This window comes from Nicotiana tabacum, chromosome 18 (assembly GCF_000715075.1).
Source record: "Nicotiana tabacum cultivar K326 chromosome 18, ASM71507v2, whole genome shotgun sequence".
NCBI classification, from domain to species: domain Eukaryota; kingdom Viridiplantae; phylum Streptophyta; class Magnoliopsida; order Solanales; family Solanaceae; genus Nicotiana; species Nicotiana tabacum.
In genome coordinates this window covers 22669680-22694568 of record NC_134097.1, presented here as the reverse complement: position 1 = coordinate 22694568, position 24889 = coordinate 22669680, and the positions used below count along the sequence as shown (strand labels likewise).

The window sequence follows — 24889 nt, the reverse complement described above, 5'->3', positions numbered from 1 at the left end:
CCGTATTGGAGGCACGGGCAGCCTTTGCAGCATTGCTCCTCTTCTTAAATTCTTTAGAAGCCCATATCACAATAAGTCTATCCCACATGTCTTTTAGCATCCAACTGGGCTTCTCGCCCTTCTGTCGAGCTTTATAAAGGAGATTTTTAAGACGATCAATAGCTTTTTTCTCAAAATCATGACTTATTTGCTGATGATATTTGGGAATCCATGCACACCTTGTCTGCAAATTATTTAAAACATTAGATGAAATAAGGGTAGTTTGATAAATAATAAAAAATTTATGGATTTTGTACCCTAAATTGATTCCACATCTGATCTCTATAATAATACGGTATATCTGACCATTTACTCTAAGCATCTCGATAAAATCCTTTGACACAATCCACAACCACCTTCGTAGATTCATTGGAGGGAACAAACCTACATTAAAATTAACATATGTTAAAAATATATTCAACAATTCAAACGAATAATAAAGTAATTGCTTACCGAGTAGTCCCATCAGGAATGATAATCAGTCTATGAAAGGAATCATATAATACAATCTCTTTAAAAGTCTGAGTTTGTGTATCATCAGGAGCAGGTGTATGTGTATTAATGGATGGGGATGACAGTATGGTAGAGTCTCCAACATGCAGCCTAGAAACACTAGGAGTGGATGATGATGGAGATGAAGATGGAGCCACAGATGCGGAACCACCATTCTGACTAACATGGTAGCTTGGGTATGGAGTGCAGGATGACAGAGGCATAGATGAGGAGCCACCATGATGACTAGTATGATAAGCTGACGAAGAAGATGAATGCAATAGGCATCAAAGATTCGAGGAAAATGTGACAATCGTGGCTCTTCATAGACGTCAACTTCCCTTCTTTCATATCAACACACCTGGATAAGTTTGATGCATATCCATCAGGCATCCTCAAATTCTTAACCCAATCACAAATCTCTCTTCTCTCATCCAAAGTGAATGTGTAACTGGCCTTGGGTTTCTGAATCTTGTTGTTCAAGTATGTCAGGTACAACTCTTGGGCTTCTGAATCTTGTTGTTCAAGTATGTCAAGTACAACTCACTTCCCCTACAATATTACTTTAAGTCCATCCTAGCCTTCAAGTTATCTTTTGTCTTATTATTGACATCCATTATTGTATTAAACAAGTTGTCAAAAAAGTTTTTCTCAATATGCATGACATCTAAATTATGCCGAAGAAGATTATGCCTCCAATAAGGTAACTCCCAAAATATGCTCTGTTTAGTCCAATTATGCGTAACACCATAACCAGGTATTTTATTAGACATTGGAGACTCTGTTACCTTTGGTAGAAACCTAACTCTGTTCCAAATTTCTTCTGGCGACAATGGTGACGGTGGCTCCTCAAAATCAGTTTGGTTCTTCATAAATGCACTAGAATTTCTCCTAAACTCATGATCCATAGGCAAGAATCGACAATGGCAGTCAAACCATGTATTCTTTCCTCCATGTTTCAACGTGAATGCTTTTGTTTCTTCCATACAAATTGGGCAAGCTAACTTTCCTGCAGTCGACCACCAGGACAACATTCCATAAGCAGGGAAATCATTTATAGTCCACATCAAAGCAGCATGCAATCTGAAGTTTTGTTTAGTTGATATATCATATGTTTCCACACCTTCATGTCACAATAACTTTAACTCATCAATTAAAGGTTGCATGTATACATCAATCAAACTTTTCGAATTGCGCGGACCTGGAACAATGCAAGTTAGGAACAAATATGGACTTGTCGTACACAGCTCAGGAGGAAGATTATACGGCGTAACAAACACTGGCCAACATGAATATGGTGCAGCAGAGACAGAAAAAGGGGTGAATCCGTCTGCACATAAATCCAACCTAATATTTCTAGGTTCACTAGCAAAATTCGGAAACAACCTATCAAAATGCTTCCATGCTTCTCCATCTGACAGATGACACAAAATACCAGGTGGCCTTTTATTTTCATGGTGCCATCTCATATGAGGAGCAGAGCTCATTGATGCATATAACCTCTTTAACCTAGGTATAAGGGGTAAGTAATGCATCGCCTTAACTGGAACCTTCTTCTTTTTTGAATTTATGGCTTTCTTATAACGAGGTTGGTTACAAAATTTGCAATTTTTTAAGGCTGCATCATCCTTATAGAATAACATGCAACCTTTCTCACAACAATCAATCCTCTCTGATGAAAGTCCTAACTTAGAAACCAATTTCTTTGCTGTGTAGAAATCTTTGGGTAGGTCAATTTTATTCGGATTAAGTTCATTCATAAGGCCAATGATAGAGTCCATACCCGCTTGAGAAATACTTGAATCTGATTTAATACTTAATAATCTAACTGCGACAGACAACTTAGAATGCATTGAGCCTTCATACAATGGACGACATGCTTCGTCTAAGTGTTCATAGAAACGTCTACCATCATCATTTGGGTCAGATTGAGCCCCCGGGTGCATCACAAAAGCATCCCTAACCGTTTCACTGAATCGAGAATTTTCAACATTATTCTCCGCTAATGGACTACCCTCACTATCAAAAATTTTTTGAAAATCAATATTACCAACACTAGTAACATCCTCTCCATGAATAGTCCACACGTAATAATTTTCCATAAACCCTTTTTTATAAAGATGAACTTTAACAACATCTGGATGTAATAACTTTCCGCATTTGCATTTCATACAAGGACACTTAATCACCCCTTCACTGAGAAATTCATGAAGTGTTTTTGTTTTAGCCATGAATTCGGCAACCCCTTCTATAAATTCCTCCCTCAACCCACTACGATTAGGATAAGTTCGATTATACATCCATCTACGATGTGCAAGCTCCATCTACACAAAATAAATCCAAGATATGTAAAACAATACATATTAATTAGTAAATTGCCATATAATGCAGTCATGATTTAGTAAATTGCCATATAATGCAGTCAAATATAGCCCTAAATCTTCTTCTGCTTCAGTTATACTTATCACTTTTGATCTAGACTCTTAATGTATGGAAATCTGATGTGCTCTGCACATAATCATCACAGATTCCAGGTTATGTTGAGCATTTACCGTATGTTTTCTCCTATAGTATTATCAACAAGTATGCATTTTTGCTCGTACTTTTTAGGGCTCGGAAGGACTTCTTGTCTACTAGAATCCCAGAGTATTAAATATGTCTTTAGTTCATTTCATATATAACTAGCACCGCTTTTGTAAAATGTTCCTCTCAAATTCTCTTTTATAGTTGAATTTACTTATCAATATGAAGATAAGAGTTTATGTACCAGCCTTGTTTTACTTCTGTGAAATTGTAAGTTTTCTGTTTCATTAGCAAGAATATGTGTCTTTATAATTGTCTAAATTCAAGCTCAAAGCGCGTGAGAACTTGAGTGTGAGTTTTTTTTTTTTTTTTTTGCACCAGAAAGTTGAAAGTCCAAGCTGAATTTCACTTTGAATGCAAGTGAAGTGTGTGTCCACTATTTTATTCCTTCAAAGACACTGATGCATAATTCTCTTTTAGGTTTCTACTTTGCTGGTACGATACAAGGAACTAATGTTCGACACAGCATATAGTCGGATAAAGTTTTGGCAGAGGGAGCCAGAAATGCTGCAGATATGGTGGACATTACTATCAATAATGTATACCACATGCAGATTTCTTTAACAAAGTACCCCAAAAAGTCAATTGGTCCTATGAATAAAGTTCATATATGGAAATCTATACATGACAAAAGCGCATTGAAGCTATCAATTTGTAACAATTTAAAAATAATGTGACCAGCAAACAAAACTAATTACTTCTATCTTTTCTTACCGTAAGATTTCAGCCGTTTGCCTCTGTCAGCCTTTTATCTCCCTCAGTCGTTTGCCTCTGTCAGCCTTTTATCTCCTTCAGTCGTTTGCCTCTGTCAGTCGCACAGATGAACTCGAAGAACAATCAGCCTCACGGGTGAAATGGAAGAGAAATCAAAGAAGAAAAAAGATATGAGAGGGAAAGAGAGGAGGGAAATTGGGCGCCCAGAAATTGGGAAAATAGGGCGCGGCAGAAATTGGGGAAATAGGGCTTTGGCATAAATCCGAAATATTAAATTTAGATTTCTGACTACCGTGGTCGCAAACCCACTTAAATATTCTTTTACCATTTTAATTTTAACTTTGTGACCGACACAGTCGCTTTGTTAGTCAACTAATATTTTTGACTTTTTATTATCCGACCGATTCGGTCGCAAAAGTGATGGCGGGAAATTAGCCCGCTATTTTTCCACTGCTTTCGTTGGAATAATAATCAAATTTCTTTTTAACAAAAAAAGTAATAAAAAATCAGTCTGTTTCCGACTACAACAGTCGCAAAAGTAATCCCATTAGCGACTACTTCATTTTCAGTCGGAAATTTCAGTCACAAATTAATGTTTTTCTAGTAGTGATGGAAATTTCAGGTCGTGACACAACAATATAACCCAGCTGCCTTCATGTTAATTCGAATAGCATGGGATAAAGCGGGGCAAAAGAATCAACCCTCTTGTAACAATTTATAAAATTCGCCCACTAAAAAGTCACACAGCACAATTTAATACGTTATATACATCTTTGGAGTATAAATCAAAGGGGGCCATGGGCTTTAATCGTTATTCAGGAAATTATGTAAATTGTATACTCGGAAGATATATAACAATAAGAATAATTGAATCACAATGTTATATATTATTAAGGTAAAGAACATGTGAATTGTGTACCTCGAATGTATATATACAACGTACGTACCTGTTGGATATTCTGTAAATATTTTTTTCTAAGTAGATATGAATTGTAATATTTTTTAAATAGATATTTTTGAGTAATTATTTTTACAGTATGGGAATTCTTGTTATTTTTTCAAAAATAAGTAGGGTAAAGTTAGGTTTTTTAAAGAACAATTAATATGAAAACATGCAGCACTGAAGCACGTTATATCCTTTATTAGCTTTTAAATAATAGTTTTAATTACATTGAAAGACTTTATAGGTACCTCTAAGGGCTCATCAAGATAGAAATGAATTATCCTTCATTAAGAGGGTGTTTGGCTAAGCTTATAAGCTGGTCAAACTGGTTTATAAGTACTTTTTGGCTTATATACGTGTTTGGTAAAATTAAAAGTGCTTATAAGTTAAGTGCTTATAAGCCAAAAGTCATAAGTTGGTCTCCCCCAACTTATCAAATTTCAACTTATAAACACGTTAGGTTTGACCAAGATATTACTATTCTATCCCTAAAATACTTCTTTTTAAAACAAAATTCTTCATATACCCAGTTCTTCAGCTGCTTATTATTAGTTTCAGCACTTTTATCCAAAACGTAACTGTTTATTTTTTAAATCAACTTCAGCACTTAAAAGTGCTTTTGAGCACCTAATCCTTATCAGCTACTCTAAATCAGCTAAGCCAAACGGGCTCTAAGTTTTAAAATTATACTAACCCCTATACTCAAATTTGAGAAATATTTGTACACTTATGTGGCCGGAACATTTACAATTGAACCTTCATTTATCCTTTATATGTTGGGCTAACCGGGGCGGATTTATAGCCCTAATTATGGGGCATGTGAACTCATGGTCGTACCGTCAAATTAAGTACTTTATGTACGTATTTTTTAGAATTACTCTAATATAATCTGTTGGCACCTATGATCCAAAAGATTGAATGGAGTACTTGGTTGAATATTTGATTCTTTACTTTGAGGAACGGGGATCAATTCCAACATAATACATTTTTTTTTACTTTTTTTAGTGGTGTACCCACGTTCAAGAAATCCTCTAATTGCATATTTTGTTACGTGTGTGTCATTACTCATTCCTAATATTATTATATTGTACGACTGAATTTACTACCATATAACATTTGTAGTGCAATTTTCATTTTATTTTTGCTTTGTTAGTGGATGATAATGGTACAAAAAAGCTGCAATTATTAGGGATATCTTCCAATGTTTAACCTATTGTTTCTCTAACAGTGTAAAGCTTCAACTTATTGTTAAACCCGTTTAAATCTACAGGACCTATCAGAAATGAGAATCATCCTGTCTCAAATGGTGAAGTATTGAAGAAGATTAATATAAAAAACCTAGATCAAGAATTATTTCAAACCTAGGAATAGGATAATTTTGGAGTTATATACCCCTTAGTTACTGAATACCACTTTGGTTTTATGATGTTTGGCTACAATATCTATATTTACTAACAAAACATAAAATGTATGCTTATGTTCCCTTTATAACTGACTCATAATAACAGATCGACTGCTATTGCGTATATAATTACCACATATTAATATCATGTTGAGCTTGGTTAATTCCAGTACTCTTAATGTGTAATCCAAAGTTATCTAGTCTTAAATCAGTTCACAAATATGATTTTAGAATTTTCTTCATTGAGAGTGCCAATATAATAACCTAACCTTCTAGCATTTAAATGGTTCAACAAATAATAATGTAGTTTATAATAATTTAAAACGTCAAATTATTAGAAAAACAATTGCATCGATTTAAATAAGGGTCACATGATATCAGCGGCGAAGCTGTGTGGTCAAGTGGTCAACTGAACATCAACAACAACAATCAAGTAAAATCCCACAGGTAAAGGGTCTGGGAGAGTAATGTGTGCGCAGACCTTACCCCTACCCCGATGGAGTGGAGATGTTGTTTCCGATATACCCTTGGCTCAAGAAAACTAAAAAGACGAAAAAATAATATATCAGTATCATCAACAGAGACTATAGAAATAATAACAACATTATAAGAACCATAAAACAATTGAGATGCAGTGACAATAACCAGTAAATAAGGCTCGATGCTATGAAAAATGGAAGAATAGTGTGAACACAATATTAATCACTAGCAATCTAAGACAAAACATATCAGACTAGCCTCACACCCAGAACTAAATAAAAAATGCTTAACTACTTCCTAACCTACAACCCTAACGCTCGATCTCCAAACCTTCCTATCAAGGGCCATATCCTGAGAAATCTGAAGTCATACCATGTCCTGCTTGATTATCTATTCCCAATACTTTTTAGGTCGCCATTTACCTCTTCTCGTACCCGCCAAAACCAACCGCTCACACCTTCTTACCGGGGCATCAGGGTTTCTCCTCCGCACATGCCAAACCATTTGTTCCTCGCTTCCCGCATCTTGTCATCTATAAGAGTCATGTCCACTTTCTCCCGAATATCTGCATTCTTAATCTTATCCATCCTAGTATGCCCGCACATCCACCTTAACATCCTCATTTCTGCTACTTTCATCTTCTGGGTATGTGAGTGTTTTAACCAGCCAACATTCTACCATATACAATATGGCTGGTCTAATCACCGCCTCTATAAAACTTATCTTTGAGTATCAATAGCATTTTCTTGTCATACAGGACTCTAGATGTCAACCTCCATTTCATCCAACCAACCCCTATACAATGTGTGACGTCCTCGTTGATCTTCCCGTCCTCCTGGATAACCGACCCAAAGTGCTTGAAACTGCCTATCTTGGGGATGACCTATGACCCAAGCCTCACATCCATACTCACTTCCCTCAACTCGGCACTGAACTTGCACTCCAAGTATTCTGTCTTAGTCTTGATCAACTTGAAACCCTTAGACTCAAGGGCATGTCTCCAAACCTCCAGCCTCTCATTAACACCGCTTCGCGTTTCATCAATCAGAGCTATGTCATTAGCGAATAACATACACCTTAGAACCTCCCCTTTAATAAGTCGCATCAATGCATCCATCACTAGAGCAAATAAGAACGAGCTGAGCACATATCCTTGATGTAACCCCATAAAATCGAGAAATGGCTCTGAATCGCCTCCCACTGTCCTAGTCCGAGTCTTAGTTTCGTCATACATGTCCTTGATCGCTCTAATGTAAGCTACTGGCACACTTTTTACCTCCAGGCATCTCCAGAGAAACTCCGTAGGGACCTTATCATATGTTTTCTCCAAATCAATAAATACCATGTGCAGATCCTTCTTCCTATCCCTGTATTATTCCACCAACCTCCTAATAAGGTGGATAGTTTCCGTGGTCGAACGACCCGGCATTGAACCCAAATTGGTTGCGGATATAGATACCATCCTCATCACCCTCACTTCCACCACCCTCTCCCAAACTTTCATCGAATGATTTAGTAACTTGATACCACTATAGATATTACAACTTTGGATATCACCTTTGTTCTTATACAACAGTACCACCGCACTCCACCTCCACTCATCCAACATTCTCGTCATCCTGAAAATAGTATTAAACAGCCCAGTCAGCTACTCCAAGCCTGCTCTACCAACACACCTCCAAAATTTGACCGGAATTTCGTCTGGCCCAGTTGCTATGCCTCTGCTCATCTTATGCATAGCCTCCATGACCTCCACAACCTTAAAACTGATGCAATACCTAAAGTCTCGCTGACTCTCTAAATGCCCACTACTAGAATAATGCAAATTTTCCATGGATATTTCCCACGAAAATATTATCAGCGGTAATTCCCACCAAAAATTTGAGAAAAACAGTGGGAAAATGGGGACAAAAAAATTTTGCCAAAATTTTAATAGGTCTCCCAGACTCTCCGTGGGAACTATTTAGCGACTAAAACCGCAAAATTCGTTTCCCACCTATTTCAGTGGGAAAAGTATTGGAAATTACTTACATAAAATTAAAAAATAGTTCCCAGGGAAAACAATGGAAAACTAAAGAAAGTATATTAAATATTTTTAATATTCCTACACATTCTCTTGGAAAGAAAATATTAGTACATTTTTTATTTTACCAAGAAGGTTTTGCACATTCTAATTAGGTCGCAGACGCTTCTTTCATTCAGCAAATTCTTTGTTATCTTCTCCCATTCTCTTCTATGTAAACTTAAACATCAATTTTGTCCAACAAGCTTACAATTTCGGGAATCCCTTCACTCTGACGAGTAGGAAAGTCAATCTCTCTTTCTCTCTCTCCTTTCCCCTTTCCCCGATTTCTCCCCCAAAATATATTTAGGGTTCTTCAACTGTATCAACCCTAGATTATTTTTATGCTTCCTCTATTTCATTTATGTAACTGAAGGCAATTTCGTGATCCTTGGGGTGTAAATAAAATACAGCAATAGTAGGAAAAGGATTTTAGGGGTTTAGAATCCAAATCCTTGTAAAAATCAAATTCCAATTGTAGAACTAGTTAAACTCGTTTCCATATTATTTCTTTGTTTCATGTTACTTTTCTTCTTAGAGAAGGGCTTGACTTTGGCTTAATTAACAATTTGATGTTTTACATTAGGTATGTAGGTTTAAGATGTGCATAGTTAGTAGATCGATTAGCTTTAATCCTTTATTGCAGTTACTCTCAACTTCTCTCAAGACTAATTAATAATTACCCATATATCAAACATTGAGTGGAAAAAAAAAGAGGCAATGATGAGTCGTTCCCTTGCAACTTGCCTTTAAAATATTGCTTGTGAAAGGACGACGCATTAAGACTTGTCACTGGTGACGTTGAAAGCCTCAAGTCTCAGATAAACTCCCTTTAGCATCTGGTGCATTTCCTCTGGCCCGTTCTCCGGCACCATTTGATAATAATTAAGGAGTAGTTTCTTGTATTAATTTGTCTTGGATGGTACTTGGATGTCGAATATTGAATGTTGGATTTTTGAGTTTTTGTTCTACTCTGTTTAATTGGATATTGTTTATGAATTAGATTGAATTAGATGTTGTTTATGAAATGAATTGGATTAAATGTTGAATTTGGTGTTTGAATACTTAATTGTAGTTAGTCGTGTATTGTTGGTTATACTTCCAGTTTGGCAGGTGTTGTAGTTCTAAAAAACGGAATTGGTCATGAAAATATTTTCAAGATTTCCCACGAATTTCCCACCGACGTTGTGGGATTTTCGTTCTTTTTCCTAGAATTTCAATATTTCCCACTGGGATTTCCCACTAACGTTGTGGGAATTGTTATTCTTTTTTCTCATAATTTCAATCTTTCCCACTGATTCTCGTGAGAATGTTCATATATTTATTTTCAGGTTATGCATATTTTCTACTACTATCATGGGTAAAATAAAAAAGAATATATCTAAATTAATATTAATACTTCCCATAGAGATGGTGAAAAATTTAAGAAAATTAAATTATTATATTTTGTTACCTTTTCCAGTATGGTCGTGGAATTTTACTACTTGACCCTACCAATTTCACATGAAACGCTCCCTGGAAAATTCTGTGGAATTACCCACGACGGTCTAGGGAAACTATTTTCCTACCAGCCCTTTTTCCACTAACCGTCTCCCATGGAATTGTTGTGGGAATATTTACACTCGGATGTTCCACTAATTTGTCTGTGGGAAATGATTGTGTTTCTAGTAGTGGCCCAACTCACCTAGCACAATATCCCGGTACCCCTCTTCATTTAAATGTCTATGAAAGTAAGTCTGTCATCTCCGTTTAATCTAAGCTTCCCCCATCAATACTCTATCGTCCTCGTCTTTGATGCACCTCACTTGATCAAGATCCCGAGCGGCCTTCCTCTCTTTCGCCTTAGCTAGCCGAAATAACTTCTTATCCACGCCTTTGTCCTCAATTCCTCGTACAACCGGCCAAACGCTGCAGTCTTGTCCTTCATGACCACCAACTTCACCTCCTTCCTCACTACCTTATACCTCTCCATGTTCGCTCTCCTCTCCTCCTGGCCTGAGCTCCCTACTAACTTCAGGTATGTCGCCTTCTTCGCTTTCACTGTGTCATTCTACCACCAGTCGCCTTTGTGCCTGTCACGACCCTAATCTGAACCCGGTCGTAATGGCGCCTCTCGTGAAGCAAGGCTAGCCAACTAAACTCAATTCACTTGTTAAAGCAGTTAAGCAACATAAAAGTAGTCTGAAAGATGATTTAATGATAATAAGTAGCGGAAATACAACCCGACACAACCCTAACCAGGGTGTCACAAGTCACGAGCATCTATTAGCCATAATACAAGTTTCCTAAAGTCATAAACTACTACAAATGTTTGAGACGGAACAAAAGTTCTAGAGGAGTAGAGACACGGGGCTGCGGACGTCAACAGCTACCTCGTAATCTCCGAAAGGCCCGCCTGGAACTGGAGGAAATCAGCACTCAGGAGCAGAACCAGCAACGCCTGAATCTGCACACAGGGGTGCATGGAGTAAAGTGAGTACTCCAACTCAATGAGTAACAAAGGTAAATAATGACTGAAAGTAAGAAAACACGTAAGGCACAAGGCATTCTATAATGAAGCAGTAAAACCGTTTAAAAGCATTACAATAGTGAAAAGTCGAGTAAAATTCTCTTTCAACAAGTAAGCAAGTAATTGACAGTCAATTATGAAAAATAAACACATAAAGGTTCGCCCATCGGGCACAGTATCGCCACATCCGCCCCTCGGGCACAGTATCGCCACAATAACAGCCCCTCGGGCTCAATCTCACATCACAATGGGTACCCGGGCTCAATGGGGGTGTGCAGATTCTTGGAGGGGCCCCTTACGGCCCAAGCGCAATAACAAGCCATCTCGTGGCACAAAACTAGGGCCTCGACCTCATATCAATCAAACCACCCCGTGGCATATATATATATATACATATATATATATATATATAGCCCTCGGCCTCAAATCAGTATCAGTATTTCCTCACAACTTAGGACCTTGGCCTTACTCAGTCAAAAATACTCACAAGCCCCTCGGGCAATAGTAAAATAGTATTTCTCAGCCCAAATATTATTTAAATATCATTTAAGTCTTAAAACTGAGTAAACATGGCTGAGTAGTAAAACAGTGAAAAATAACATGACTGAGTTCAAGTATAAAGTCAAAACAGTGAGGAAATAGAAATGAAAATCCCTGAAGGGTTCAAATAGTTGGCACGAAGCCCAAATATGGCATTCAACCCAAATGATGATAATAGCAAATAGTTTTCAGTCAAATACGCGGTAAAATCATCAACCGGGACGGACCAAGTCACAATCCCCAATAGTAAACGACCCTACGCACGTCATCAAGTGTGTGTGTCTCACCTCAACATAGCACTACGATGTGCAATCCGGGTTTTCAAACCCTCAGAACATCATTTATAGTCATTACTCACCTCGAACTGGCTAAATCTCTAGCTCGCAACGCCTTTGCCCCTTGAATCGGCCCACATGCGCGTCGAATCTATCCAAAATCAGAACGAGGATGTCAAAGTATGCTACGGGAACAAATCCCAAGCGAAAACAATCAATAAAGGGCACAAATCTCGAAATTAGCAAAACCTGAGCCCCGAGCCCACTTCTCGCAATTCAGAAATTTTCACATCATTAGATCCGTATCTACCCACGAGTTCATACATATCAAAAGTTCTCAAATCCGACCCCAAATGGTCCTCCAAATCCCCAATCAAAAGTCCAATTTCTCAAACCCTAGTTCTTCAATTTTAGGCTTAGCTTTCATGATTTTCTAGGTGGAATTCACATAATAATCGAGTTTGTAGTCCAAGAATCTTACCTTCCAATGGTTCCCCTTGAATCCCTCTTCAATTTCCTTCAAAAATCTCCAAAAATGAGCAGCTATGGGTGAAATAAGTCCCAAAATTGCGAACAAGACGACTTAAAAACATTCTGCCCAGGCCTATATTTCCTTCTTCGCGAACGCGGTCAAACCCATGCGTTCGCGAAGCACAAACTCGCGTTGACCAACTTTTCCTCTATGCGAACGCGTAATGACCATTGCGAACGAGATGCTTTGTCCACCTTAACCTTCGCGAACGCGCTCACTCATCCGCGAACGCGATGAACACTGGACCTCGAACCCATCTGACCCAATTTCCTCTACGTGATCGCGAAGACCTTCTCGCAAACGCGATGCACCAGTTGCCAGCCCTTTGCGAACGCAAAGCCCTTCTCGCGAACGCGAAGGCTTAATTCTTGCCTTCCTCAACTGCCTCTTTGCGAACGCGAGGCTCCACTCGCAAACGCGAAGGGTAAAATCCCTACAACATCTGAACAGCATTTTCTGCAACATTTTCCAACGTCAAATGATCTGATTGGCCACCCGAAACTCACCCGAGGCCCCCGGGACCTCAACCAAAGGCACCAACACATCCTAAAACCTCATTCAAACTTGTTCCAATCATCAAAACACCTCAAACAACATCAAATCACCCAAAACACATCAGATTCAAGCCTATGTTTCTAAAATCTTCCGAAATACGCTTTTGATCAAAAACCCAACCAAACCATGTCCGAATGACCTGAAATTTTACACACACATCCCAAATGACACAACAAAGCTTCTGCAACTCTCGTAATTCCATTCTGACCCTTATATCAAAATCTCGCCTATCAACCGGAAATCGCCAAAATATCAACTTCGCCAATTCAAGCCTAATTCTACTCCGAACCTCTAAAACCCGTTCCGATCACACTCCTAAGTCACAAATCACCTCCCAAAGCTAACCGAACCATCGAAACTCACATCTGAGTCTTCTAACATATAAGTTAACATCTAGTTGACTTTTCCAAGTCAAACTCCCTTAAAAGAGACTAAGTGTCTCAAATCTTACCAAAATCATTCCGGATTCGATCCGACCAACCCGATACCACATAACACGGATAACAAAGTATAAAGAAGCAGAAATGGGGAAAATGGAGTGGTAACTTATGAGACGACTGGCCGGGTCGTCACAGCCTCTCCAACTTAAACAAACGTTCGTCCGCGAACAAGCCAAGAAACATATCTGAAGCCTCAAACAGGTGATGATATCTACTCTGCATCTCCCGCTCGGTCTCCTAGGTAGCCTCCTCCATGGGCCGACCTCTCCACTACACTTTCACTAAAGCTATATCCTTTGACCTCAACTTTCGAACCTGATGACCCAAAATAGCTACTGGTTCCACATTATAGGTCAAATCATCATCCAAATGAACCATGCTGAAATCCAAAACATGAGACGGGTCCCCAATATACTTTCGGAGCATAGAAACATGAAATACCGGATGCACACTCGACAAGCTAGGTGGCAAAGCAAGCTCATAAGCCACCTCCCCAATCCTCCGAAGCACCTTAAAAGGTCCAATGAACCGCGGACTCAATTTTCCTTTCTTCCCAAGTCTCATAACACCCTTCATGGGTGAAACCTTCAGTAGAACCTTCTCGCCCACCTTGTAAGACACATCTCGAACCTTCCTGTCAGCATAACTCTTTTGCCTCGATTGCGCTGTACGAAGCCTCTCCTAAATCACTTTCACCTTTTCCAAAATCTGTCCCCAATAGCCTAGCCTCACCAGGCTCAAACCAACCAACTGGAGATCTACACCGCCTCCCATACAAAGCCTCATATGGAGCCATCTGAATACTCGACTAGTAGTTATTGTTATAAGAAAACTCTACAAGCGGTAGAAACTGATCCCACGACCCTCCGAAATCAATAACACAAGCACGCAACATGTCCTCCAATATCTGAATAGTGCGCTCGAACTGCCCGTCCGTCTGAGGGTGAAACATTGTGCTCAACTAAACCTGAGTACCCAACTCTCGCTGCACAGACCTCCAAAACTGCGATGTAAACTGAGTGCCACTATCTGAAACGATGGAAACTGGGACACCATGCAAACGAACAATCTCCCAGATATAGATCTCTACCAACCGCTCTGAAGAATAGGTAGTACACATAGGAATGAAGTGCGCGGACTTGCTCAGCCGATCCACAATCACCCAAATAGCATCGAACTTTCTCAAAGTCCGTGGAAGTCCAACAATAAAGTCCATAGCGATCCTCTCCTACTTCCACTCTGGAATATCTATCTGCTGAAGCAAGCCACCCGATCTCTAATGCTCATATTTCACCTGCTGACAATTGAGACACCGAGCTACAAATCCTACAATATCTTTCTTCATTCTTCTCCACCAATAGTACTGCCTCAAATCCGGATACATCTTTGCGGCACCCGGATGAATGGAATACCGCGAGCTATGGGCCTCTTCCAGAATCAACTCCCGAAGCCCATCCAAATTGGGCACACAAATCCGGCCTTGCATCCTCAACACTCCATCATCGCCAATGATCACATCTCCGGCATAATCATGCCAGACTTTGTCCTTCAGGACAAGCAAATGCAGATCATCACATCGGCGCTCTCTGATGCGATCATATAAGGAAGATCGAGAAACCACACAAGCCAATACCTGACTGGGCTCCAAAATATCTAACCTCACGAACCGATTGGCCAAGGCCTTAACATCAACTGCAAGAGGTCTCTCCCCAACTGGAATATACGCCAAACTCCCCATACTCACTGCTTTTCGGCTCAAAGCATCGGCCACCACATTGGCCTTTCCCGGAAGGTAAAATATAGTGATATTATAATCCTTAAGCAACTCTAACCATCTCCGCCGCCTCAAATTAAGATTCTTTTGCTTGAACAAATGCTGAAGACTGTGATGATCAGTGAACACTTCACAAGATACGCCATATAAGTAATGCCTTCAAATCTTGAACGCATGAACTATGGCAGCCAACTCCAAATCATGAATGGGGTAGTGCTTCTCATGGGGCTTCAACTGACGAGAAGCATAAGCAATAACTCTACCCTCCTGCATCAACACACAACCAATCCGAACTCTCGAAGCATCACAAAAAACTATATATGAACCTGAAACTGATGGCAAAACCAACACTGGAGTTGTGGTCAAAACTGTCTTGAGCTTCTGAAAGCTCTCCTCACACTCGTCCGACCATACAAATGAAGCACCCTTCTGAGTCAAATTGGTCAAGGGCGATGCGATGGATGAGAATCCCTGAACAAACCGGCAATAATAGCCTGCCAAACCAAGAAAGTTGTGAATCTCTATGGCTGAGGACGGTCTGGGCCAACTCTGAACCACCTCTATCTTCATCGAATCAACTTGAATACCCTTACTGGACACCACGTGCCCTAAGAAAGCCACTGAACTGAGACAAAACTCACACTTGGAGAACTTTGCATAAAGCTTCTCATCCCTCAATCTCTGAAACACAACTCTCAAATGCTCCGCGTGCTCCTCCTGATTACACGAATATACTAGAATATCGTCAATGAAGACTATGACAAACGATTCGAGATAAGGCCGAAACATGTTGTTTATCAAATGCATGTATCAATGTTGGGGCATTGGTCAGCCCAAAAGACATCACCAAAACCCATAATGACCATATCGGGTCCTGAAAGGCGTCTTAAGAATATCCGAGTCCCTGATCTTCAACTGGTGATAACCTAAACGGAGATCAATCTTGGAGAATACCCTCGCTCCCTGAAGCTGGTCAAATAAATCATCAATGCGAGGCAAATGATACTTGTTCTTAATTGTTACCTTGTTCAATTGCCTATAATCAATGCACATTCTCATCGTGCCATCCTTCTTTTTCACAAACAGAACTGGCGCACCCCATGGTGACACACTAGGACGAATGAACCATTTATCGAGGAGTTCCTGAAGCTGTTCTTTTAATTCCTTCAACTCCATTAGTGCCATACAATACGTCGGAATAGAAATGGGCTGAGTGCCAGGCACAAGGTTAATACCAAAATCAATATCCCTGTCTGGTGGCATGCCCGGCAAGTCTGCAGGAAACACATGAGGAAAATCCCTCACAACTGAAACAGAATCAATGCTAGGAGCCTCAGCTCCGACATCCCTCACAAACGCTAGAAATGAAAGGCAACCCTTCCCAGCCATATGTTGGGCCTTCAAGAAAGAGATCACTCTACTAGGAACATAATCAGTCACACCTCGCCACTCGATCCGTGGCACCCCCGGCATAGCCAATGTGATTGTCTTAGCATGACAGTCCAGAATAGCACGACACGGAGATAACCAATCCATGCCCAAAATGACATCAAAATCCACCATGCTCAATAGTAGTAGATCTATTCGGGTCTCCAAACCCCCAATAGTCACCACACACAACCGGTACACACGGTCTACAACAACAGTATCGCCTACTGGGGTAGATACATGAATAGGTAAAGCAAGAAACTCATTGGGCATACCCAAATAATGAGCAAAATACGAGGACGCATAAGAAAGGTGGAACCGGGATCAAATAATACAGAGGCATCTCTGTGGAAGACTGAAACAATACCTGTATAGACAGCATCTGAAGTAATAGCATCGGGTTTGCTTGGGAGTGCATAGAAATGGGCCTGACCGCCCCCTGATCGACCTCCCTATCAGGGACGGCCTCTAGCTGACTGACCCCCACCCCTGGCTGGTTGAGTGGGTGGTGGTGAAGAAACTAACACTGAAGCCGATAACTGACCCCGTTGCTGGGATGAACTAGCAACACAACGAGGACACTTCCTCCACATGTGGCCCATCTCGCCACACTCATAACAACTTCCAAGTTCCGGAGAAGGGGACTGAAGGGAACCTCTCGTACCGGAGTGACTAGCAGATGCACACGGCATAGAAGAGCCCTGAGCTAATAGAGCACAAGATGAACTATGAGCTGGAAGGGCGCTGAGTGATGACTGGCCCTGCTGAGATCCATGATAACTGTGACTCGAAGATGCCCCATGATAACTTGGGCGAGTTGACTGAGCAGGCCTGAATGAACGACCTCTGTTGTGCTGAAATTGGCCCTTCGAAGGAGCGCCACTATAGCTGCCAGATCCTCGAGGCCTCTTGGCCTCCCTCTCCTCTCGCTCCTGACGGTGAACCGTCTCAATCTCACGGTGATATCCACAACCTCCTCGAAAGTAGTATCAGTTACCCTCTCCCTAGTCATAAGAATACGGAGATGATAAGTAAGTCCATCAACAAACCTCTTGATCCTCTCTCAATCTGTCAGAACCAACCAGATGGTATGACGAGCCAACTCAAAAAACCTCAACTCATACTATGACATAGTCATATCCCCCTATCGCAACCACTCGAACTGCCTACGCAGCTCCTCTCTACGGGGCTGCGGCACATACTTCTCCAAGAAGAGAATGGAGAACTGCTGCCAAGTAAGGGGTGCTGCACCAATAGGCCTACACCTCTCAAAATCCTCCCACCAAGTGAAAGCAGCTCCTGAAAATGATAGGTGGTAAAAGCGACCCCGCTGGTCTCTAAAATACCTGTAGTACGAAGCATCCTCTAACACTTATCCAAAAAGCCCTGGGCATCCTCACCCTCTACGCCACTGAAGGTAGGAGGCTACAATCTACCAAACCACTCCAACCTACATTGCTCATCCTCTGGCATGACAGGAACTACATAGTCCTGAGTAGCTGCAAGCGGCTGGACTGGATGTGCCCCCAGCGTCTGAAGTCCCTGCATAACCTGCTCAGGTGTACGAGCGGTGGGAGTTTGATTGCCTCCCCCGGCCTGTGAAGTAGATGCGACTGTAGTGGCTGAAACCACCTAAGCTAGGTCAGTGCAAACTGATAAGATCTGTGCCAAGGCCTCCTGAAGACCCGGAATCATGATGGGCACAGCTGGTGCCTGAACTGGTGTTGCTGGAGCATCCACCGCTTGAGCCTGATCCTGAGATGGGGCAGCTGGTGGATCCACAGGTGCTACCCTCGCTGCTCTGCCTCTACCACATCCACGACCGCGTCCACGGCCTTTGGTGGCCGCAGCTGGTGGCACTGGTGGTCATCCACCCTGTCCGGTAGCGTGTGTCCTCACCATCTGTGAGAGAATAGAATAACAGAAGTTTAGCACTCGGATCAACAAGTTCGCACGACAAGAATTTCAAGAATATGAAGTTTTTCCTAAAGGTTTTGCAGCCTCTCGAGGATAAATACAAACGTCTCCGTACCGATCTGCGAGATTCTACTAAACTTGCGCATGACTCGTGAGACCTACGTAACCTAGGCTCTGATACCAACTTGTCATGACCCTAACCCCGAACCCGACCGTGATGGCGCCTCTTGTGAAGACAAGGCCAGTCAAATAAAACCAATTAACTTGTTAAAGCAGGTAAGCAACATAAAAGCAATCTAAAACATGACTTAATGATAACAAGTAGCGGAAATACAAATCGACACAGCCCTAACCGGGGTATCACAAGTCACGAGCATCTATGAGCTATAATACAAGTATGCTAAAGTCATAAACTACTACAAATGTTTGAAAAGGAACAAAAGTGCTAGAGAAGTAGAGGCATGGGGTTGCGGACGTCAACAACTACCTCCTAATCTCCGAAAGGCCCACCTGGAACTGGAGGAAATCAGCACTCAGGAGCAGAACCAGCAACGCCTGAATCTGCACACAAGGGTGCAGAGAGTAAAGTGAGTACTCCAACTCAGTGAGTAACAAATGTAAATAATAACTGAAAGTAAGAAAACATGTAAGGCACAAGGCATTCTATAATGAAGCAGTAAAACCATTTAAAAGCATTATAACAATGAAAAATCGAGTAAAATTCTCTTTCAACAAGTAAGCAAGTAATTGACAGTCAATTATGAAAAATAAACACATAAAGGTTTGCCCCTCGGGCACAGTATCACCACATCCTCCCCTCGGGCAACATCTCAGAACAATAACAGCCCCTCGAGCTCAATCTCACATCACAATGGGTACCCGCGCTCATTGGGGGTGTGCAGACTCTTGGAGGGTCCCCTTACAGCGCAAGTGCAATAACAAGTCATCGCGTGGCATCAAAACTAGGTCCTCGGCCTCATATCAATAAAACTACCTCGTGGCATATATATATATATATATATCAGGCCCTCGGCCTCAAATCAGTATCAGTGTTTCCTCACAACTTAGGCCCTCGGCCTTACTCAGTCAAAAATACTCACAAGCCCCTCGGGCAATAGTAAAACAGTGTATCTCATCCCAAACATCATTTAAATATCATTTAAGTCTTAAAATTGAGTAAACATGGTTGAGTATGAAAACAATGGAAAATAACATGACTGAGTTCAAGTATAGAGTCAAAACAGTAAGGAAATAGCAATGAAAATTCCCGAAGGGTTCAAATAGTTGGCACGAAGTCAAATATGGCATTCAACTCAAATAATGATGATAACAAATAGTTTTCAGTCAAATACGCAGTAAAATCATCAACCAGGACGGACCAAGTCACAATCCCCAATAGTACACGACCCCACGCTCGTCATCAAGTGTGTGTCTCACCTTAACATAGCACTACGATGTGCAATCCGGGGTTTCAAACCCTCAGAACATCATTTACAGTCATTACTCAGGTCAAACCGGCTAAATATCTAGCTCGCGATGCCTTTGCTCCTCGAATCGGCCTCCACGCGTGTCGAATCTATCCAAAATCAGAACGAGGATGTCAAAGTATGCTAAGGGAACAAAGCCCAAGCGAAAACAATCAATAAAAACACAAATCCCGAAATTAGCAAAACCCGAGCCCCGGGCCCACTCCTCGAAATTCAGAAATTTTCACTTCATTAGATTGCTTATCTCCCCACGAGTTCATACATATCAAAAGTTCTCAAATCCGACCCCAAATGGTCCTCCAAATCCCCAATCAAAAGTCCAATTTCTCAAGCCCTAGTTCTTCAATTTTAGGCTTAGCTTTCATGATATTTTAGGTGGAATTCACATAATAATCGAGTTTTTAGTCCAAGAATCTTACCTCCCAACGATTCTCCTTGAATCCCTCTTCAATTTCCTTTAAAGGTCTCCATAAATGAGCAGCTATGGGTGAAATAAGCCTCAAAATCGCGAACAAGATGACTTAAAAACATTCTGCCCAGGCCTATATTTCCTTCTTCGCGAACGCGGTCAAACCCACGCGTTCGCGAAGCACAAACTCGCGTTAGACAACTTTTCCTCTATGCGAACGCGTAATGACCATCACGAACGCGATGCTTCGTCCACCTTAACCTTCGCGAACGTGCTCACTCATCTGCGAACGCGATGAACACTGGACCTCGAACCCATCTGACCCAATTTCCTCTACGCGATCGCGAAGACATTCTTGCGAACGCGATGCACCACTTGCCAGACCTTCGTGAACGTGAAGCCTTTCTCGCGAACGCGAAGTCTTAATTCTTGCCTTCCTCAACTTCCTCTTCGCGAACGCGAGGCTCCACTCACAAACGCGAAGGATAAAATCCCTACAACAGCTGGACAACATTTTTTGGAAGCTTTTCCAACTTTAAATGATCCGATTGACCACCCAAAACTCACCCGAGGCCTCCAGGACCTCAACCAAAGGCACCAACACATCCTAAAACCTCAGTCAAACTTGTTCTAATCATCAAAACACCTCAAACAATATTAAATCACCCAAAACACATCGGATTCAAACCTAAGTTTCTAAAATCTTCCGAAATACGCTTTTGATCAAAATCCCAACCAAACCACGTCCGAATGACCTAAAATTTTACACACACATCCCAAATGACACAACAAAGCTACTGCAACTCTCGGAATTCTATTCCAACCCCTATATCAAAATCTCACCTATCAATCGGAAATCCCCAAAATATCAACTTCGCCAATTCAAGCCTAATTCTACTCTGAACCTCCAAAACCCGTTATGATCACACTCCTAAGTCACAAATCACCTCCCGAAGCTAAATGAACTATCGTAGCTCACATCCGAGTCCTCTAACACATAAGTCAATATCCGATTGACTTTTCCAACTCAAACTCCCTTAAAAGAGACTAAGTGTCTCAAGCCTTACCAAAATCATTCCGGATTCGATCCGACCAATCCGATACCACATAACACGGATAACAAAGTATAAAAAAGCAGAAATAGAAAAAATGGAGCGGTAACTCATGAGACGACTTGCCAGATCATCACAGTGCTCCCCAGAGAAACCCTTCGAGACTCCAACACCTCTGTCGCCGCCTCCCATATATAGTTCGTTGTCGTCGTCCATATAGCACTTGCATCCTCACTACTCCTCCAGGCTCCAATAGCCAATGATTTGCTGAAACATTACACGGTGTATAAGGTAAAATAATACTCTATATTTTTGGTAATTAAATGATTTTATTTACCAAGTAAAGTTATTTACATATCCAAACAAAACTGAGACTATTCTTTAGCATAACTCCTACTAGACATGAAACCCCAGCTTAGAGATACCTAAACTTTGCTACTTACTCATCTCTTGCTTCTAATTACTCCTAATCTACAACAGGATACCAGTTTAGTGTTGACATGGTTCATACTAGTCTATGGAATAAGCTGGACTTGACATGTATTTTCTGTATGATCAATCGTTGGATAGCTTTAGTTGATCTCTTCTTCTTCTGGAAAATCACATTATTCCTCTCTTGCCAAATGTAATAAATTGTTGCTGCTAATATCATTATACATATTGCTGCCCCTCCACTCTTGCCTTTACCAACCTGTTCTAACCAATTCAACTCATCTTGCCAAGTTTTCTTTCTTCTCTATATACCTTGCCAATCAAGTAACTGCTGCCAATTCACTCTGAGTTTACCAGGATTCTGTCGATTCTACTATGGATGTGTTTGTTATTCCAGGTGAACTTCATCCCTGCATTTTTTAATTCATCAAGCCTAGTGTAAAATAAGAAGTTCTTGAAATACCTTACTCTATCTCTCCAACTGAATTCACATGTACCATATCCTCACTAGATAGGATAGTGTTAAAGTCACCCATTACTAAATTAGGCCCACTGATTCCATTCATAGTCACATTTAAATGCTCCCATAGAATTTTCCTATCCTATATAGTATGCATTTCATACACTACACATAAATTGAAATTGATCCTGTACTGAATCATAGTAACATTCCTAAGTATAACTTTTTCATGTGTTCTTATCATAGAGAAATTCATCTCTGACTGATCTCATACTACCCATATTCTACGACCTGGTGCTTCATCATAATTTTCTTCCCATTGCCAATTGCTAAGTATCTTCATCATTATTGAAACTACATTATTCTTCTTTACTCTATTCTTTATAACTTCCATAAGTACCACTTTGTTCTCCCTACAATTTTTTTTAGTTCTTTTTGTTTAAAGACTTTATTCAACCCCCTAATATTCCATGTTATGATGTTCATCAAAATATAGTGGATTGTTGTGAGCCTCTTCCTCTATCACTCATACTATGTTGCCCTCTTACTTCCTGATTTTTAGATAGTTGTAATATCTTATGTGCTTTATCAACTAGTACTTTGAGGCATTACCAATGTCTAATTCACTCCCCTTTAAGGGTCCCATATTCTTATTTGATGCAGAATTTTCCCTTGCAAGTTGCCATTGTGAGTCATTCCCCTGTTGGGATATCTGCTCATCTCCTGCAGTCTCTAGTTGTTCAAGGAACTTGCCTTGCGCATCAATTTTATCCACAGCAAGGTCAAGCACCCTTACTATTCTACATTCCTATTTTATCTTCAAGTCTAAACCCCTCTGATGGCCACCCTCCTGCTTCTGCTTCTTGTGATCTCTACATGAGTGACCTAGCTGACAGCAGGTCTGGCAATATGTTTCCTATCAAATTGCACCATATGCTCGATCACATTACCTTTAGGATCATGTAGCTTGATTTTCTCTTGTAGAGGCCTAGTGGTAGAGGCCTAGTGATGTCCATTTCAATCAGGACCCTAGCATATGAGACTCTATCAGCAACTGTGGTACAAGCATCAGCATACAAAGGCTTGCCTAAACCACTTCCAGTTTTGCTTAGGGCATATTTGCTCTAGTATTTGAGCGGCAAATCAGGGAACTTGACCTATAGAGGAATGGTTTTCAGAACTTCCTCATTGAAATCAAGGCATGGCTTATCGTCCATAGTCTAATTATGATTGGCCTACTATTGTTAGTATATGGACCATTCAGTAGTACATCATCACTCTCTTCACTACTATTCAACAAAATCACAAAATATCCATCATTATAGAAGAGTACCTTAGATTTTTTGACATTACTCCACTGACTAGCTTTGAATCGTTCAATTGCCTCAATAGTTGGATTATTGCCCACCATATACAGGATTATTGCTCGATTCCATTTCTGCTTCTCCTATTCTATTTTCCTCGTATAATAGTTGTACTACAACCTCACCATCCTGCATCAGCGGATAATATAGGACATATTTATGCCCTTAACACCTAGTTTGTTCTCCTCAAACAACCCTACCCGTGATCTTCCCCCATCTCCATTCTGCTCTACTGCCTTGTCCCGTGTGTTCTTTCAATTGACGATCTCTAAAAGTCGTTGTTCCTATGGTGGGGTTGCATATACTATTCCATTGCTCTGTGACTTGCTCGTACTCGCATCACCAATTGTGACCGGCACTAGAGCTAGTCCTTTAGCTCCAACGTTCACAACAGTTATCAATTTAGCACCTGAGCTCACCAGCGTTGCCAATTTAGCGCTAGCACTACCCAGATATGGCCAATTTGGCTCGCTATCACTTTCCTGATCCTGATCTTCATCTTGCATTTTCTCTTTTGCTTTTGCAGTGCGTTTTCATTGTTCTCGCATGATAATGTCCGTTAGTTTTCTTTCTACCACTAGTGTTTTGCTGATGTTTCTGTTCGCTCTTCCACTTCCCTCCCCCCATTTCTGGCGAAGGTGCATGTTAGCTTGGTCACCTAACGTGCGCTGAGAGAGAAAAAAAATTAGACACAATATAATTGTAAAATACTATTTATTATTGATCAGAAAATAGACTTTGAACACTCTTGCATAGCCCACTAGCTAAGTACAATTAAATTTTGAACACCCTTATTTAAGTTTTTGGTTCGTTACCGCATGATGCACAAGAAAGGAACTCAGGTCAAGTTCTTTAAATTTCTTTCTGATGAAGTCTTAGTTTTGATTATTTTTAATTGTTAAATCATACTTGTAATTTTTACAAAAATTTTCCTCCTTTTCTTTCTCTTTTTATAATTTATATTTTCGGCATTCTTCTCGTCCTTATTGAAATTTATATA

At 40.6% G+C, this 24889-nt stretch overlaps 1 protein-coding gene across 1 annotated transcript; it reads right to left on the bottom strand.

The window, feature by feature from the left end:
• Positions 1 to 1091: 1091 nt before the first annotated feature.
• LOC142172445 (uncharacterized) lies at positions 1092 to 24395 on the bottom strand. Its single transcript, XM_075236059.1, has 5 exons — positions 24195 to 24395; positions 23941 to 24018; positions 23476 to 23649; positions 1775 to 2855; positions 1092 to 1654 (listed from the first exon to the last, which is right to left on the bottom strand). Exons 1-5 carry the CDS (start codon positions 24393 to 24395, stop codon positions 1092 to 1094), a joined length of 2097 nt encoding a protein of 698 aa, XP_075092160.1.
• Between the last annotated feature and the right edge of the window lie 494 nt (positions 24396 to 24889).